At 45.1% G+C, this 18,494-nt stretch overlaps 1 protein-coding gene and 1 long non-coding RNA gene across 7 annotated transcripts in view; both read left to right on the forward strand.

The window, feature by feature from the left end:
* The window catches only part of LOC121563319 (dedicator of cytokinesis protein 1-like), a 236,503-nt gene that overhangs the window by 168,456 nt on the left and 49,553 nt on the right, over positions 1–18,494 (forward strand). For all 6 annotated transcript variants that reach the window (XM_045214288.1, XM_045214291.1, XM_045214290.1 and 3 more), the window contains exon 22: positions 1,975–2,103. In XM_045214288.1, coding sequence (XP_045070223.1) covers positions 1,975–2,103 — 129 coding nt within the window. The remainder of the gene's footprint in view (positions 1–1,974; positions 2,104–18,494) is intronic.
* LOC123484210 lies at positions 7,551–10,534 on the forward strand. Its single transcript, XR_006658432.1, has 3 exons — positions 7,551–9,143; positions 9,176–10,295; positions 10,331–10,534. It is a non-coding gene; the product is annotated as an uncharacterized LOC123484210 (long non-coding RNA).

Below are 18,494 nucleotides of genomic sequence, written 5' to 3' on the forward strand. Positions count from 1 at the left end.
CCATAATGTTCATATAGATATTATACACTATACAGTCTGTTCATATATATATTATACACTATACAGCCCATAATGTTCATATAGATATTATACACTATACAGTCTGTTCATATAGATATTATACACTATACCCCATAATGTTCATATAGATATTATACACTATACAGCCCATAATGTTCATATAGATATTATACACTATACAGTCCATAATGTTCATATAGATATTATACACTATACAGTCCATAATGTTCATATAGATATTATACACTATACAGCCCATAATGTTCATATAGATATTATACACTATACAGTCTGTTCATATAGATATTATACACTATACAGCCCATAATGTTCATATAGATATTATACACTATACAGTCCATAATGTTCATATAGATATTATACACTATACAGTCCATAATGTTCATATAGATACTATACACTATACAGCCCATAATGTTCATATAGATATTATACACTATACAGTCTGTTCATATAGATATTATACACTATACAGCCCATAATGTTCATATAGATATTATACACTATACAGCCCATAATGTTCATATAGATATTATACACTATACAGTCCATAATGTTCATATAGATATTATACACTATACAGTCCATAATGTTCATATAGATATTATACACTATACAGTCCATAATGTTCATATAGATATTATACACTATACAGTCCATAATGTTCATATAGATATTATACACTATACAGCCCATAATGTTCATATAGATATTATACACTATACAGTCCATAATGTTCATATAGATATTATACAATATACAGTCCATAAAGTTCATATAGATATTATACACTATACAGTCCATAATGTTCATATAGATATTATACACTATACAGCCCATAATGTTCATATAGATATTATACACTATACAGTCCATAATGTTCATATAGATATTATACACTATACAGCCCATAATGTTCATATAGATATTATACACTATACAGTCCATAATGTTCATATAGATATTATACACTATACAGTCCATAATGTTCATATAGATATTATACACTATACAGCCCATAATGTTCATATAGATATTATACACTATACAGTCCATAATGTTCATATAGATATTATACACTATACAGCCCATAATATTCATATAGATATTATACACTATACATCCCATAATGTTCATATAGATATTATACACTATACAGTCTGTTCATATAGATATTATACACTATACAGCCCATAATGTTCATAAAGTGTATTCGCAAAGCATTTAGACCCCTTCACTTTTTAATTAGTCTTATTATAAAATTGATTAAATATTTGTTTCCCTTAATCAATCTACACATAATACCCCATAATGACAAAGCGTGAACAGGTTTTTACATAAATATTCAGACCCTTTGCTTTGAGACTCGAAATTGAACTCCGGTGCATCCCGATTCCATTGATCATCCTTGAGATTTTTCTACAAATTGATTGGAGTCCATTTGTGGTAAATTCAATTGATTGGACATGATTTGGAAAGGCACACACCTGTCTATATAAGGTCCCACAGTTGACAGTGCACGTCAGAGCAAAAACCAAGCCATGAGGTCGAAGGAATTGTCCGTAGAGCTCCGAGACAGGATTGTGTCGAGGCACAGCTCTGGGGAAGGGTACCAAAAAATGTCTGCAGCATTGAAGTTCCCCAAAAACACAGTGGCCTCCATCATTCTTAAATGGAAGAAGTTTGAAAGCATTCCAGGTGAAGCTGGTTGAGAGAATGCCAAGAGTGTTATTTCATAGTTCTGATGTCTTCACTATTATTCTACAATGTAAACAATAGTAGAAAATAAAGGAAAACCCTTGAATGAGTAGGTGTGTCCAAACTTCTGACTGGTAGTGTATGTTCTACAGGAAGCTGACAGGACAGCTATAATATAATATGTTTATGTATAACATCTAATGTAATGTGTGTGTATATATATATGTTCTACAGGAAGCTGACCAAGGTTCTGAAGAACTATGTGGAGAATGCAGAGAAGCTGACGGAACAGCTGCTGAAAGCCATGAAAGCTCTGGAGTACATCTTCAAGTTCATAGTGCGCTCCAGGGTCCTCTTCAACCAGTAAGTACACACACACACACACATACACACACACACACGCAGACACACGCAGACGCACGCACACACGCACACACACACACACACACACACACACACACACACACACACACCCCTACACACACACACACACCCCTACACACACACCCCTACACACCGCTCTGCTCAGAGCGTTCATGTGAATAATATGACTTCAGGGGTTGATTAGTCAGTCTTTGTATCCGTTTCCTTTTGTAAATATGTAAATATTGACAGTAGGAACTAAGTGATAAGTAGACAGGCTAATAGGCTTCACAAAGTATTCAAACCCCTTGACTTATTCTACATTTTGTTGTTTTACAGCTTCAATTTCAATTGGATTAAATATTTTAAAAAATCCTCACCCATCTACACATAATATACCCCATAATGACAAAGTTATTTTTTGGTGACATTTTTGCAAATCTATTGAAAATGAAATACATAAATATCTCATTTACATAAGTATTCACACCCCTGAGTCAATACATGTTAGAATCACCTTTGGCAGCGATTACAGCTGTGAGTCTTTCTGGGTAAGTCTCTAAGAGCTTTGCCCACCTGGATTGTACAATATTTGTATATTTTTTTTTATTCTTCAAGCTCTGTCAAGTTGGTTGTTGATCATTGCTAGTCAGTCATTTTCAAGTCTTGCCATAGATTTTCAAGCCGATTTAAAGTCAAAACTGTAACTAGGCCACTCAGTAACATTCAATGTCGTCTTGATAAGCAACTCCAGTGTATATTTGGCCTTGTGTTTGAGGTTATTGTCCTGCTGTAAGGTGAATTTGTCTCCCAGTATCTGTTGAAAAGCAGACTGAACCATGTGGAAGGGGTGTATCAAGGGGATAATAATCATCTGAAGGCACTGTAGATCGTATGGATGTGTTGTGTCTCCGTTACTCTCCCCCTCATAAAAGAACAATGTGCCATACAGTAACTACCACCATATAATAACTGACTTCACATTGACGCTACCAGTTCATGATCAAGCCATTTCCCCCGTATTTTCATATTTTTCAATCGATCAGGCTAGTTTCAGGCCATTATAGAGTTACAGGAGTTGGTGCGGGTTCATCACGTGACTAGCCTACAGGATGAACTTGGATGTATTCGTAATTTGGCAGAGGGAAACTTTTGAATGGATGATCATCTTTCTCCCACGTTGTGATGGTGGTCATCGTTTGGTGTTACATGTTGGATAGTATAATATACAGTACCAGTCAAAAGTTTGGACACACCTACTCATTCCAGGGTTTTTCTTTATTTTTACTATTTTCTACATTGTAGAACTTTTAACAAGGCACACCTGTTAATTGAAATGCATTCCAGGTGACTACCTCATGAAGCTGGTTGAGAGAAAGCCAAGAGTGTGCAAAGCTGTCATCAAGGCAAAGGGTGGCTACTTTGAAGAATCTGAAATACAAAATATATTTGGATTTGTTTAACAATTTTTTGGTTACTACATGATTCCATATGTGTTATTTCATAGTTTTGATGTCTTCACTATTATTCTACAATGTAGAAAATTGTACAAATGAAGAAAAACCCTGGAATGAGTAGGTGTGTCCAAACTTTTGACTGGTGCTGTATGACCCAGGTCTAATTGAGAGTGTGGAGTTTGATTTGTCCTGTGATCCATCGCAGGAAAACCAATCTGTCCTTCAGCTCCACGAATCAAAACGGGGTGACTCTCTCCCACTGTGCCCTACTCTCCTGCTTGGAGGAGTGGGGACTGGGTGTGTAGTAGAACTCTCTCCCACTGTGCCCTACTCTCCTGCTTGGAGGAGTGAGGACTGGGTGTGTGTAGTAGAACTCTCTCCCACTGTGTCCTACTCTCCTGCTTGGAGGAGTGGGGACTGGGTGTGTAGTAGAACTCTCTCCCACTGTGCCCTACTCTCCTGCTTGGAGGAGTGGGGACTGGGTGTGTGTAGTAGAACTCTCTCCCACTGTGTCCTACTCTCCTGCTTGGAGGAGTGGGGACTGGGTGTGTGTAGTAGAACTCTCTCCCACTGTGTCCTACTCTCCTGCTTGGAGGAGTGGGGACTGGGTGTGTGTAGTAGATGGCAGGCAGACCGACAGACAGACAGACAGACAGACAGTAACAGACAGACAGACAGTAACAGACAGACAGACAGACAGACAGACAGACAGACAGACAGACAGACAGACAGACAGACAGTAACAGACAGACAGACAGTAACAGACAGTGACAGACAGACAGACAGACAGACAGACAGACAGACAGACAGACAGTAACAGACAGACAGACAGTAACAGACAGTGACAGACAGACAGACATACAGACATACAGACAGACAGACAGACAGACAGACAGTAACAGACAGACAGACAGACAGACAGACAGACAGACAGACAGACAGTAACAGACAGACAGACAGTAACAGACAGTGACAGACAGACAGACATACAGACAGACAGACAGACAGACAGACAGACAGTAACAGACAGTAACAGACAGTGACAGACAGACAGACAGACAGACAGTAACAGACAGTAACAGACAGTGACAGACAGACAGACAGACAGACAGTAACAGACAGTAACAGACAGTGACAGACAGACAGACAGACCGACAGACAGACAGTAACAGACAGTAACATACAGACAGTAACAGACAGACATGGTTGTCAGGGCTCTGGCTGGCCAGCAGAACACTTCTGCCATGCTAGAGGAGACACTGTAATCACATTATTTTCTCCTTGGAGGGAAAGCTGCTGCCTGGTTGGCTGGCTGTGATTGGCATGGTAGTCCTGTTCTGGACCTGTGTTCTGGCCTGACCGACTGACTGGCTGTGATTGGCATGGTAGTCCTGTTCTGGACCTGTGTTCTGGCCTTACTCTGACTCTGACTGGCTGGCTGTGATTGTGATATATAGGGAGTAGTGTGTAGGCCAGAACACAGGTCCAGAACAGGACTACCATGCCAATCACAGCCAGTCAGTCGGTCAGGCCAGAACACAGGTCCAGAACAGGACTACCATGCCAATCACAGCCAGCCAGGCAGAGTCAGGCCAGAACACAGGTCCAGAACAGGACTACCATGCCAATCACAGCCAGCCAGGCAGAGTCAGGCCAGAACACAGGTCCAGAACAGGACTACCATGCCAATCACAGCCAGCCAGGCAGAGTCAGGCCAGAACACAGGTCCAGAACAGGACTACCATGCCAATCACAGCCAGCCAGGCAGAGTCAGGCCAGAACACAGGTCCAGAACAGGACTACCATGCCAATCACAGCCAGTCAGTCGGTCAGACCAGAACACAGGTCCAGAACAGGACTACCATGCCAATCACAGCCAGCCAGGCAGAGTCAGGCCAGAACACAGGTCCAGAACAGGACTACCATGCCAATCACAGCCAGTCAGTCGGTCAGACCAGAACACAGGTCCAGAACAGGACTACCATGCCAATCACAGCCAGTCAGTCGGTCAGACCAGAACACAGGTCCAGAACAGGACTACCATGCCAATCACAGCCAGTCAGGCAGAGTAAGGCCAGAACACAGGTCCAGAACAGGACTACCATGCCAATCACAGCCAGTCAGTCGGTCAGGCCAGAACACAGGTCCAGAACAGGACTACCATGCCAATCACAGCCAGTCAGGCAGAGTAAGGCCAGAACACAGATCCAGAACAGGACTACCATGCCAATCACAGCCAGTCAGTCGGTCAGAGTCAGGCCAGAACACAGGTCCAGAACAGGACTACCATGCCAATCACAGCCAGCCAGTCGGTCAGGCCAGAACACAGGTCCAGAACAGGACTACCATGCCAATCACAGCCAGCCAGTCAGAGTCAGAGTAAGGCCAGAACACAGGACCAGAACAGGACTACCATGCCAATCACAGCCAGCCAGTCAGAGTCAGAGTAAGGCCAGAACACAGGACCAGAACAGGACTACCATGCCAATCACAGCCAGCCAGGCAGAGTCAGGCCAGAACACAGGTCCAGAACAGGACTACCATGCCAATCACAGCCAGTCGGTCAGAGTAAGGCCAGAACACAGGTCCAGAACAGGACTACCATGCCAATCACAGCCAGTCAGTCGGTCAGAGTCAGGCCAGAACACAGGTCCAGAACAGGACTACCATGCCAATCACAGCCAGCCAGTCGGTCAGGCCAGAACACAGGTCCAGAACAGGACTACCATGCCAATCACAGCCAGCCAGTCAGGCAGAGTAAGGCCAGAACACAGGTCCAGAACAGGACTACCATGCCAATCACAGCCAGCCAGGCAGAGTAAGGCCAGAACACAGGTCCAGAACAGGACTACCATGCCAATCACAGCCAGCCAGGCAGAGTCAGGCCAGAACACCGGGCCAGAACAGGACTACCATGCCAATCACAGCCAGTCAGTCGGTCAGGCCAGAACACAGGTCCAGAACAGGACTACCATGCCAATCACAGTCAGGCAGAGTAAGGCCAGAACACAGGTCCAGAACAGGACTACCATGCCAATCACAGCCAGTCAGGCGGTCAGGCCAGAACACAGGTCCAGAACAGGACTACCATGCCAATCACAGCCAGCCAGGCAGAGTCAGGCCAGAACACAGGTCCAGAACAGGACTACCATGCCAATCACAGCCAGTCAGTCGGTCAGAGTAAGGCCAGAACACAGGTCCAGAACAGGACTACCATGCCAATCACAGCCAGCCAGGCAGAGTCAGGCCAGAACACAGGTCCAGAACAGGACTACCATGCCAATCACAGCCAGCCAGGCAGAGTCAGGCCAGAACACAGGTCCAGAACAGGACTACCATGCCAATCACAGTCAGGCAGAGTCAGGCCAGAACACAGGTCCAGAACAGGACTACCATGCCAATCACAGCCAGTTGGTCAGGCCAGAACACAGGTCCAGAACAGGACTACCATGCCAATCACAGCCAGTCAACTGCTTGGTAGCACCACAGGGGAGAAGGAAGAAGGATTTCTGTAGTTGTTGTGAAACCTCAGAGCGACGCTTCAAATCCCATGGTTTCAGCCTGTAAGCCCCTTTAACTCAACAGTGACTATCCCCTATTCCCTATCCCTGTCTGTCTGTCTGCCTGTCTGCCTGTCTGCCTGCCTGTCTGTCTGTCTGTCTGTCTGCCTGTCTGCCTGTCTGCCTGTCTGCCTGTCTGCCTGTCTGCCTGTCTGTCTGTCTGTCTGTCTGTCTGTCTGTCTGTGTGTGTGATACATACTCATGTAGATAGCAACTACCTGACCTGGGTTCAAATAGTAGTGTCTATCTGCACCAGGCAAGCTCAATCAAGCACATCTAAAGTGTTTGAAAGATATCAAATACTACTTGAACCCATGTATGGCAACCCTTCTGCATTACCCTGTCTGTGTCTGGATGTGGAACTAAACATGTCTTGTCCCCCTCAGCAGTGTAGGAGGAAGAAGAGGAAAGAGTGTCTTGTGTGTTACTCACTAATCACTAATAGACATCCATACATTCCAGAGATGACACACATCATTAGTTTTATTGCCCCACAAAGCAGCTCATTTTCCAGTTCCATTCCCCATTTGGGGAGATGTACATGCATTGTGTGAGTGTGATAAAAGCCATGTTGTGGGGAGTAGAGATGATGTACATGCATTGTGTGAGTGTGATAAAAGCCATGTTGTGGGGAGTAGAGATGATGTACATGCATTGTGTGAGTGTGATAAAAGCCATGTTGTGGGGAGTAGAGATGATGTACATGCATTGTGTGAGTGCGATAAAAGCCATGTTGTGGGGAGTAGAGATGAGAGAATAGAGGTCATGTTGTGGGGAGTAGAGATGAGAGAATAGAGGCCATGTTGTGGGGAGTAGAGATGAGAGAATAGAGGTCATCTTGTGGGGAGTAGAGATGAGAGAATAGAGGCCATGTTGTGGGGAGTAGAGATGAGAGAATAGAGGCCATGTTGTGGGGAGTAGAGATGAGAGAATAGAGGTCATGTTGTGGGGAGTAGAGATGAGAGAATAGAGGTCATGTTGTGGGGAGTAGAGATGAGAGAATAGAGGTCATGTTGTGGGGAGTAGAGATGAGAGAATAGAGGTCATGTTGTGGGGAGTAGAGATGAGAGAATAGAGGTCATGTTGTGGGGAGTAGAGATGAGAGAATAGAGGTCATGTTGTGGGGAGTAGAGATGAGAGAATAGAGGCCATGTTGTGGGGAGTAGAGATGAGAGAATAGAGGCCATGTTGTGGGGAGTAGAGATGAGAGAATAGAGGTCATGTTGTGGGGAGTAGAGATGAGAGAATAGAGGTCATGTTGTGGGGAGTAGAGATGAGAGAATAGAGGTCATGTTGTGGGGAGTAGAGATGAGAGAATAGAGGTCATGTTGTGGGGAGTAGAGATGAGAGAATAGAGGTCATGTTGTGGGGAGTAGAGATGAGAGAATAGAGGTCATGTTGTGGGGAGTAGAGATGAGAGAATAGAGGTCATGTTGTGGGGAGTAGAGATGAGAGAATAGAGGTCATGTTGTGGGGAGTAGAGATGAGAGAATAGAGGTCATGTTGTGGGGAGTAGAGATGAGAGAATAGAGGTCATGTTGTGGGGAGTAGAGATGAGAGAATAGAGGTCATGTTGTGGGGGAGTAGAGATGAGAGAATAGAGGCCATGTTGTGGGGAGTAGAGATGAGAGAATAGAGGCCATGTTGTGGGGAGTAGAGATGAGAGAATAGAGGCCATGTTGTGGGGAGTAGAGATGAGAGAATAGAGGCCATGTTGTGGGGAGTAGAGATGAGAGAATAGAGGCCATGTTTTGGGGAGTAGAGATGAGAGAATAGAGGCCATGTTGTGGGGAGTAGAGATGAGAGAATAGAGGCCATGTTGTGGGGAGTAGAGATGAGAGAATAGAGGCCATGTTGTGGGGAGTAGAGATGAGAGAATAGAGGTCATGTTGTGGGGAGTAGAGATGAGAGAATAGAGGTCATGTTGTGGGGAGTAGAGATGAGAGAATAGAGGTCATGTTGTGGGGAGTAGAGATGAGAGAATAGAGGTCATGTTGTGGGGAGTAGAGATGAGAGAATAGAGGTCATGTTGGGAGTAGAGATGAGAGAATAGAGGTCATGTTGTGGGGAGTAGAGATGAGAGAATAGAGGTCATGTTGTGGGGAGTAGAGATGAGAGAATAGAGGTCATGTTGTGGGGAGTAGAGATGAGAGAATAGAGGTCATGTTGTGGGGAGTAGAGATGAGAGAATAGAGGTCATGTTGTGGGGAGTAGAGATGAGAGAATAGAGGTCATGTTGTGGGGAGTAGAGATGAGAGAATAGAGGCCATGTTGTGGGGAGTAGAGATGAGAGAATAGAGGTCATGTTGTGGGGAGTAGAGATGAGAGAATAGAGGTCATGTTGTGGGGAGTAGAGATGAGAGAATAGAGGTCATGTTGTGGGGAGTAGAGATGAGAGAATAGAGGTCATGTTGTGGGGAGTAGAGATGAGAGAATAGAGGTCTTGTTGTGGGGAGTAGAGATGAGAGAATAGAGGTCATGTTGTGGGGAGTAGAGATGAGAGAATAGAGGTCATGTTGTGGGGAGTAGAGATGAGAGAATAGAGGTCATGTTGTGGGGAGTAGAGATGAGAGAATAGAGGTCATGTTGTGGGGAGTAGAGATGAGAGAATAGAGGTCATGTTGTGGGGAGTAGAGATGAGAGAATAGAGGTCATGTTGTGGGGAGTAGAGATGAGAGAATAGAGGCCATGTTGTGGGGAGTAGAGATGAGAGAATAGAGGCCATGTTGTGGGGAGTAGAGATGAGAGAATAGAGGCCATGTTGTGGGGAGTAGAGATGAGAGAATAGAGGTCATGTTGTGGGGAGTAGAGATGAGAGAATAGAGGTCATGTTGTGGGGAGTAGAGATGAGAGAATAGAGGCCATGTTGTGGGGAGTAGAGATGAGAGAATAGAGGTCATGTTGTGGGGAGTAGAGATGAGAGAATAGAGGTCATGTTGTGGGGAGTAGAGATGAGAGAATAGAGGTCATGTTGTGGGGAGTAGAGATGAGAGAATAGAGGTCATGTTGTGGGGAGTAGAGATGAGAGAATAGAGGTCATGTTGTGGGGAGTAGAGATGAGAGAATAGAGGCCATGTTGTGGGGAGTAGAGATGAGAGAATAAAGGTCATGTTGTGGGGAGTAGAGATGAGAGAATAGAGGTCATGTTGTGGGGAGTAGAGATGAGAGAATAGAGGTCATGTTCTGGGGAGTAGAGATGAGAGAATAGAGGTCTTACTGTACTCTCCTGTCTGGCACTCGGACATGAAAGGAACAGATTTCCCTTCATTGTTTTCTGAGCCTTGCTCTGTGACTGCTAGCTGTGCAGATTCTGCCTCCATAAAAAGGGTTATAGTGCAGATTCTGCCTCCATACAAAGGGTTACAGTGCAGATTCTGCCTCCATACAAAGGGTTACAGTGCAGATTCTGCCTCCATACAAAGGGTTAAGGTTATAGTGCAGATTCTGCCTTTCAAATAAAGGGTTAAAGTGCAGATTCTGCCTCCATACAAAGGGTTAGGGTTATAGTGCAGATTCTGCCTCCATATAAAGGGTTATAGTGCAGATTCTGCCTCCATATAAAGGGTTACAGTGCAGATTCTGCCTCCATACAAAGGGTTAGGGTTACAGTGCAGATTCTGCCTCCATATAAAGGGTTACAGTGCAGATTCTGCCTCCATATAAAGGGTTACAGTGCAGATTCTGCCTCCATACAAAGGGTTAGGGTTACAGTGCAGATTCTGCCTCCATATAAAGGGTTAGGGTTATAGTGCAGATTCTGCCTCCATATAAAGGGTTATAGTGCAGATTCTGCCTCCATATAAAGGGTTACAGTGCAGATTCTGCCTCCATACAAAGGGTTAGGGTTACAGTGCAGATTCTGCCTCCATATAAAGGGTTAGGGTTATAGTGCAGATTCTGCCTCCATATAAAGGGTTATAGTGCAGATTCTGCCTCCATATAAAGGGTTACAGTGCAGATTCTGCCTCCATACAAAGGGTTAGGGTTACAGTGCAGATTCTCCCTCCATATAAAGGGTTACAGTGCAGATTCTGCCTCCATACAAAGGGTTAGGGTTATAGTGCAGATTCTGCCTCCATACAAAGGGTTACAGTGCAGATTCTGCCTCCATTTACATTACATTTACATTTACGTCATTTAGCAGACGCTCTTATCCAGAGCGACTTACAAATTGGTGCATTCACCTTATAGCCAGTGGGATAACCACTTTACAATGTTTTTTTGTTTATTTTATTATTATTATAATTTTTTTGGGGGGGGGGTGGGTTGGGGTAAGGGGGGGGTAGAAGGATTACTTTATCCTATCCCAGGTGTTCCTTAAAGAGGTGGGGTTTCAAGTGTCTCCGGAAGGTGGTCAGTGACTCCGCTGTCCTAGCGTCGTGAGGGAGCTTGTTCCACCATTGGGGTGCCAGAGCAGCGAACAGTTTTGACTGGGCTGAGCGGGAACTATGCTTCCGCAGAGGTAGGGGAGTCAGCAGGCCAGAGGTGGATGAACACAATGCCCTCGTTTGGGTGTAGGGACTGATCAGAGCCTGAAGGTACGGAGGTGCCGTTCCCCTCACAGCTCCGTAGGCAAGCACCATGGTCTTGTAGCAGATGCGAGCTTCAACTGGAAGCCAGTGGAGTGTGCGGAGGAGCGGGCTGACGTGAGAGAACTTGGGAAGGTTGAACACCAGACGGGCTGCGGCATTCTGGATGAGTTGTAGGGGTTTAATGGCACAGGCAGGGAGCCTAGCCAACAGCGAGTTGCAGTAATCCAGACGGGAGTTGACAAGTGCCTGGATTAGGACCTGTGCCGCTTCCTGTGTAAGGCAGGGTCGTACTCTCCGAATGTTGTAGAGCATGAACCTACAGGATCGGGTCACCGCCTTGATGTTAGCGGAGAACGACAGGGTGTTGTCCAGGGTCACGCCAAGGCTCTTCGCACTCTGGGAGGAGGACACAACGGAGTTGTCAACCGTGATGGCGAGATCATGGAACAGGCAGTCCTTCCCCGAGAGGAAGAGCAGCTCCGTCTTGCCAAGGTTCAGCTTGAGGTGGTGATCCGTCATCCGCCTCCATATAAAGGGTTACAGTGCAGATTCTGCCTCCATACAAATCAAATGGAACTGGTGGTTGAGAGATCGACAACAACACACTATTAAAGCCTTAGACCAGGGGTTTTCAAATCTCCCTCTACCAGGTCCTGATTACTGCTGGTTTTCTGTTCTATCTGATAATTAGCTGAAGCCACCTGGTGTCTCAGGTCTAAATCAGCCCCTGATTAGAGGGGAACAATTGAAGAAAGAAAAAGCAGTGGAACTGGCTTTGAGGTCCAGATGAATTTGAGGGCCTTAGCCTACAGTGCATTCAGAAAGTATTCAGACCCTTTGCTATGAGACTCGAATTTAAAAAAAAAATTTTTTATTTTTTATTTCACCTTTATTTAACCAGGTAAGCCAGTTGAGAACAGGTTCTCATTTACAACTGCGACCTGGCCAAGATAAAGCAAAGCAGTGCAATAAAAACAACACAGAGTTACATATGGGGTAAAACAAAACATAAAGGTGCATCCTGTTTCCATTGATCATCCTTGAGATGTTTCTACAACTTGATTGGAGTCCACCTGTGGTAAATACAATTGATTGGACATGATTTGGAAAGCCACACACCTGTTTATACAAGGTCCCACAGTTGACAGTGCATGTCAGAGCAAAAACCAAGCCATGGTCAAACTGAGCAATCGGGGGAGAAGGGCCTTGGTCAGGGAGGTGACCAAGAACCCAATGGTCACTCTGACAGAGCTCCAGAGTTCCTCTGTGGAGATGGGAGAACCTTCCAGAAGGACAAGCATCTCTGCAGCACTCCACCAATCAGGCCTTTATGGTAGAGTGGCCAGACTGAAGCCACTCCTGAGTAAAAGGCACATGACAGCCTGCTTGGAGTTTGCCAAAAGGCACCTAAAGGACTCTGACCATGAGAAACAATATTCTCTGTTCTGATGAAACCAAGATTGAACTCTTTGGCCTGAATTCCAAGCGTCATGTCTGGAGGAAACCTGGCACCATCACTACGGTGAAGCATGGTGGTGGCAGCATCATGCTGTGGGGATGTTTTTCAGCAGCAGGGACTGGGAGACTAGTCAGGATCGAGGGAAAGATGAACGGAGCAAAGTACAGAGAGATCCTTGATGAAAACCTGCTCCAGAGTGCTCAGGACCTCAGACTGGGGCGAAGGTTCACCTTCCAACAGGACAACGACCCTAAGCACACAGCCAAGACAACGCAGGAGTGGCTTCGGGACAAGTCTTTGAATGTCCTTGAGTGGCCCAGCCAGAGCCCTGACTTGAACCCAAGGATTTCTGGAGAGACCTGAAAATAGCTGTGCAGCGACGCTCCCCATCCAACCTGACAGAGCTTGAGAGGATCTGCAGAGAAGAATGGGAGAAACTCTCCTTATACAGGTTTGCCAAGCTTGTAGCGTCATACTCAAGAAGACTCTAGGCTGTAATCGCTGCCAAAGGTGCTTCAATAAAGTACTGAGTAAAGGGTCTGAATACTTATGTAAATTTGATATTTCAGTAGTTTTTTTTATATACATTTGCACAAATGTCTAAAAACCTGTTTTTGCTTTGTCATTATGGGGTATTGTGTGTAGATTGATGAGGGGAAATAAACAATTCAATCAATTTTAAAATAAGGCTGTAACGTAACAAAACGTGGAAAAAGTCAAGGGGTCTGAATACTTTCCGAATGCACAAACTATTATAAACTGGGGGATTTGAGCCCTGAATGCTGATTGGCTGAAAGCTTGTGGTATGACAACTTTTGACTGTTGTAATCATGTTGGTAACCAGTTTATAATAGCAATAAGACACCCCTGGGGTTTGTGGTAAATGGCCAGTATACCGCTGGCTAATGGCTGTATCCAGGCACTCCGTGTAGCGTTGTGCGTAACAACAGCCCTTAACCACTGTATATTAGCCATCTGCCACACCTCCTCTGGCCTTATTCCTTCATTATAAAACAGTTATAAAGCCTTGTACCTAGCGACCACATCACATTGTGTCAAAAATCACAGTAAATGAACAGTTGTTTCCCCCACATAAAGTATTCCATATTAACAGGCATCTCTTTTGGCCAAAACATGACATTATTTCATTATTTCCCCTACTTTTGGCACTGGCAGCAGGCAGTCACTCCAGGGGTGTAGCCTATTTGTTTTAAATGCTAATGATGACCAGCAATGATCAAATGATGATGAATGTATTTTGATCTTGTTGGTATTTGCATGGAGAACCCATGCAGAGCACTGCAGTCTGTGGGCCTGGTTTGATGGTTAGGGAAAAGTGACAAAACAGTGACAGTCTGTGGGCCTGGTTTGATGGTTAGGGAACAGTGACAGTCTGTGGGCCTGGTTTGATGGTTAGGGAACAGTGACAGTCTGTGGGCCTGGTTTGATGGTTAGGGAACAGTGACAGTCTGTGGGCCTGGTTTGATGGTTAGGGAACAGTGACAGTCTGTGGGCCTGGTTTGATGGTTAGGGAACAGTGACAGTCTGTGGGCCTGGTTTGATGGTTAGGGAACAGTGACAGTCTGTGGGCCTGGTTTGATGGTTAGGGAACAGTGACAGTCTGTGGGCCTGGTTTGATGGTTAGGGAACAGTGACAGTCTGTGGGCCTGGTTTGATGGTTAGGGAACAGTGACAGTCTGTGGGCCTGGTTTGATGGTTAGGGAACAGTGACAGTCTGTGGGCCTGGTTTGATGGTTAGGGAACAGTGACAGTCTGTGGGCCTGGTTTGATGGTTAGGGAACAGTGACAGTCTGTGGGCCTGGTTTGATGGTTAGGGAACAGTGACAGTCTGTGGGCCTGGTTTGATGGTTAGGGAACAGTGACAGTCTGTGGGCCTGGTTTGATGGTTAGGGAACAGTGACAGTCTGTGGGCCTGGTTTGATGGTTAGGGAACAGTGACAGTCTGTGGGCCTGGTTTGATGGTTAGGGAACAGTGACAGTCTGTGGGCCTGGTTTGATGGTTAGGGAACAGTGACAGTCTGTGGGCCTGGTTTGATGGTTAGGGAACAGTGACAGTCTGTGGGCCTGGTTTGATGGTTAGGGAACAGTGACAGTCTGTGGGCCTGGTTTGATGGTTAGGGAACAGTGACAGTCTGTGGGCCTGGTTTGATGGTTAGGGAACAGTGACAGTCTGTGGGCCTGGTTTGATGGTTAGGGAACAGTGACAGAACAGTGACAGAGAAGCGGTGAACTGGTGTAACTGCCACAGGGGGCCTGTTTACATCTCTGTGTGAGCTAACAGGTCTCTGATTACATCTCTGTGTGAGCTAACAGGTCTCTGATTACATCTCTGTGTGAGCTAACAGGTCTCTGATTACATCTCTGTGTGAGCTAACAGGTCTCCGATTACATCTCTGTGTGAGCTAACAGGTCTCTGATTACATCTCTGTGTGAGCTAACAGGTCTCTGATTACATCTCTGTGTGAGCTAACAGGTCTCTGATTACTTCTCTGTGTGAGCTAACAGGTCTCTGATTACATCTCTGTGTGAGCTAACAGGTCTCTGATTACTTCTCTGTGTGAGCTAACAGGTCTCTGATTACTTCTCTGTGTGAGCTAACAGGTCTCTGATTACATCTCTGTGTGAGCTAACAGGTCTCTGATTACATTTCTGTGTGAGCTAACAGGTCTCTGATTACATCTCTGTGTGAGCTAACAGGTCTCTGATTACATCTCTGTGTGAGCTAACAGGTCTCTGATTACATCTCTGTGTGAGCTAACAGGTCTCTGATTACATCTCTGTGTGAGCTAACAGGTCTCTGATTACATCTCTGTGTGAGCTAACAGGTCTCTGATTACTTCTCTGTGTGAGCTAACAGGTCTCTGATTACATCTCTGTGTGAGCTAACAGGTCTCTGATTACATTTCTGTGTGAGCTAACAGGTCTCTGATTACATCTCTGTGTGAGCTAACAGGTCTCTGATTACATCTCTGTGTGAGCTAACAGGTCTCTGATTACATCTCTGTGTGAGCTAACAGGTCTCTGATTACTTCTCTGTGTGAGCTAACAGGTCTCTGATTACTTCTCTGTGTGAGCTAACAGGTCTCTGATTACTTCTCTGTGTGAGCTAACAGGTCTCTGATTACATCTCTGTGTGAGCTAACAGGTCTCTGATTACTTCTCTGTGTGAGCTAACAGGTCTCTGATTACATCTCTGTGTGAGCTAACAGGTCTCTGATTACTTCTCTGTGTGAGCTAACAGGTCTCTGATTACTTCTCTGTGTGAGCTAACAGGTCTCTGATTACATCTCTGTGTGAGCTAACAGGTCTCTGATTACTTCTCTGTGTGAGCTAACAGGTCTCTGATTACATCTCTGTGTGAGCTAACAGGTCTCTGATTACTTCTCTGTGTGAGCTAACAGGTCTCTGATTACTTCTCTGTGTGAGCTAACAGGTCTCTGATTACATCTCTGTGTGAGCTAACAGGTCTCTGATTACATCTCTGTGTGAGCTAACAGGTCTCTGATTACATCTCTGTGTGAGCTAACAGGTCTCTGATTACTTCTCTGTGTGAGCTAACAGGTCTCTGATTACTTCTCTGTGTGAGCTAACAGGTCTCTGATTACATCTCTGTGTGAGCTAACAGGTCTCTGATTACATCTCTGTGTGAGCTAACAGGTCTCTGATTACATCTCTGTGTGAGCTAACAGGTCTCTGATTACATCTCTGTGTGAGCTAACAGGTCTCTGATTACATCTCTGTGTGAGCTAACAGGTCTCTGATTACATCTCTGTGTGAGCTAACAGGTCTCTGATTACATCTCTGTGTGAGCTAACAGGTCTCTGATTACATCTCTGTGTGAGCTAACAGGTCTCTGATTACATCTCTGTGTGAGCTAACAGGTCTCTGATTACATCTCTGTGTGAGCTAACAGGTCTCTGATTACATCTCTGTGTGAGCTAACAGGTCTCTGATTACATCTCTGTGTGAGCTAACAGGTCTCTGATTACATCTCTGTGTGAGCTAACAGGTCTCTGATTACATCTCTGTGTGAGCTAACAGGTCTCTGATTACATCTCTGTGTGAGCTAACAGGTCTCTGATTACATCTCTGTGTGAGCTAACAGGTCTCTGATTACATCTCTGTGTGAGCTAACAGGTCTCTGATTACATCTCTGTGTGAGCTAACAGGTCTCTGATTACATCTCTGTGTGAGCTAACAGGTCTCTGTTTACATCTCTGTGTGAGCTAACAGGTCTCTGATTACATCTCTGTGTGAGCTAACAGGTCTCTGATTACATCTCTGTGTGAGCTAACAGGTCTCTGATTACATCTCTGTGTGAGCTAACAGGTCTCTGATTACATCTCTGTGTGAGCTAACAGGTCTCTGATTACATCTCTGTGTGAGCTAACAGGTCTCTGATTACATCTCTGTGTGAGCTAACAGGTCTCTGATTACATTTCTGTGTGAGCTAACAGGTCTCTGATTACATCTCTGTGTGAGCTAACAGGTCTCTGATTACATCTCTGTGTGAGCTAACAGGTCTCTGATTACATCTCTGTGTGAGCTAACAGGTCTCTGATTACATCTCTGTGTGAGCTAACAGGTCTCTGATTACATCTCTGTGTGAGCTAACAGGTCTCTGATTACATCTCTGTGTGAGCTAACAGGTCTCTGATTACATCTCTGTGTGAGCTAACAGGTCTCTGATTACATCTCTGTGTGAGCTAACAGGTCTCTGATTACATCTCTGTGTGAGCTAACAGGTCTCTGATTACATCTCTGTGTGAGCTAACAGGTCTCTGATTACATCTCTGTGTGAGCTAACAGGTCTCTGATTACATCTCTGTGTGAGCTAACAGGTCTCTGATTACATCTCTGTGTGAGCTAACAGGTCTCTGATTACATCTCTGTGTGAGCTAACAGGTCTCTGATTACATCTCTGTGTGAGCTAACAGGTCTCTGATTACATCTCTGTGTGAGCTAACAGGTCTCTGATTACATCTCTGTGTGAGCTAACAGGTCTCTGATTACATCTCTGTGTGAGCTAACAGGTCTCTGATTACATCTCTGTGTGAGCTAACAGGTCTCTGATTACATCTCTGTGTGAGCTAACAGGTCTCTGATTACATTTCTGTGTGAGCTAACAGGTCTCTGATTACATCTCTGTGTGAGCTAACAGGTCTCTGATTACATTTCTGTGTGAGCTAACAGGTCTCTGATTACATCTATGTGTGAGCTAACAGGTCTCTGATTACATTTCTGTGTGAGCTAACAGGTCTCTGATTACATTTCTGTGTGAGCTAACAGGTCTCTGATTACTTCTCTGTGTGAGCTAACAGGTCTCTGATTACATCTCTGTGTGAGCTAACAGGTCTCTGAT

Source organism: Coregonus clupeaformis, unplaced genomic scaffold, assembly GCF_020615455.1.
Source record: "Coregonus clupeaformis isolate EN_2021a unplaced genomic scaffold, ASM2061545v1 scaf0232, whole genome shotgun sequence".
In the NCBI taxonomy this organism is placed as follows: Eukaryota; Metazoa; Chordata; class Actinopteri; order Salmoniformes; family Salmonidae; genus Coregonus; species Coregonus clupeaformis.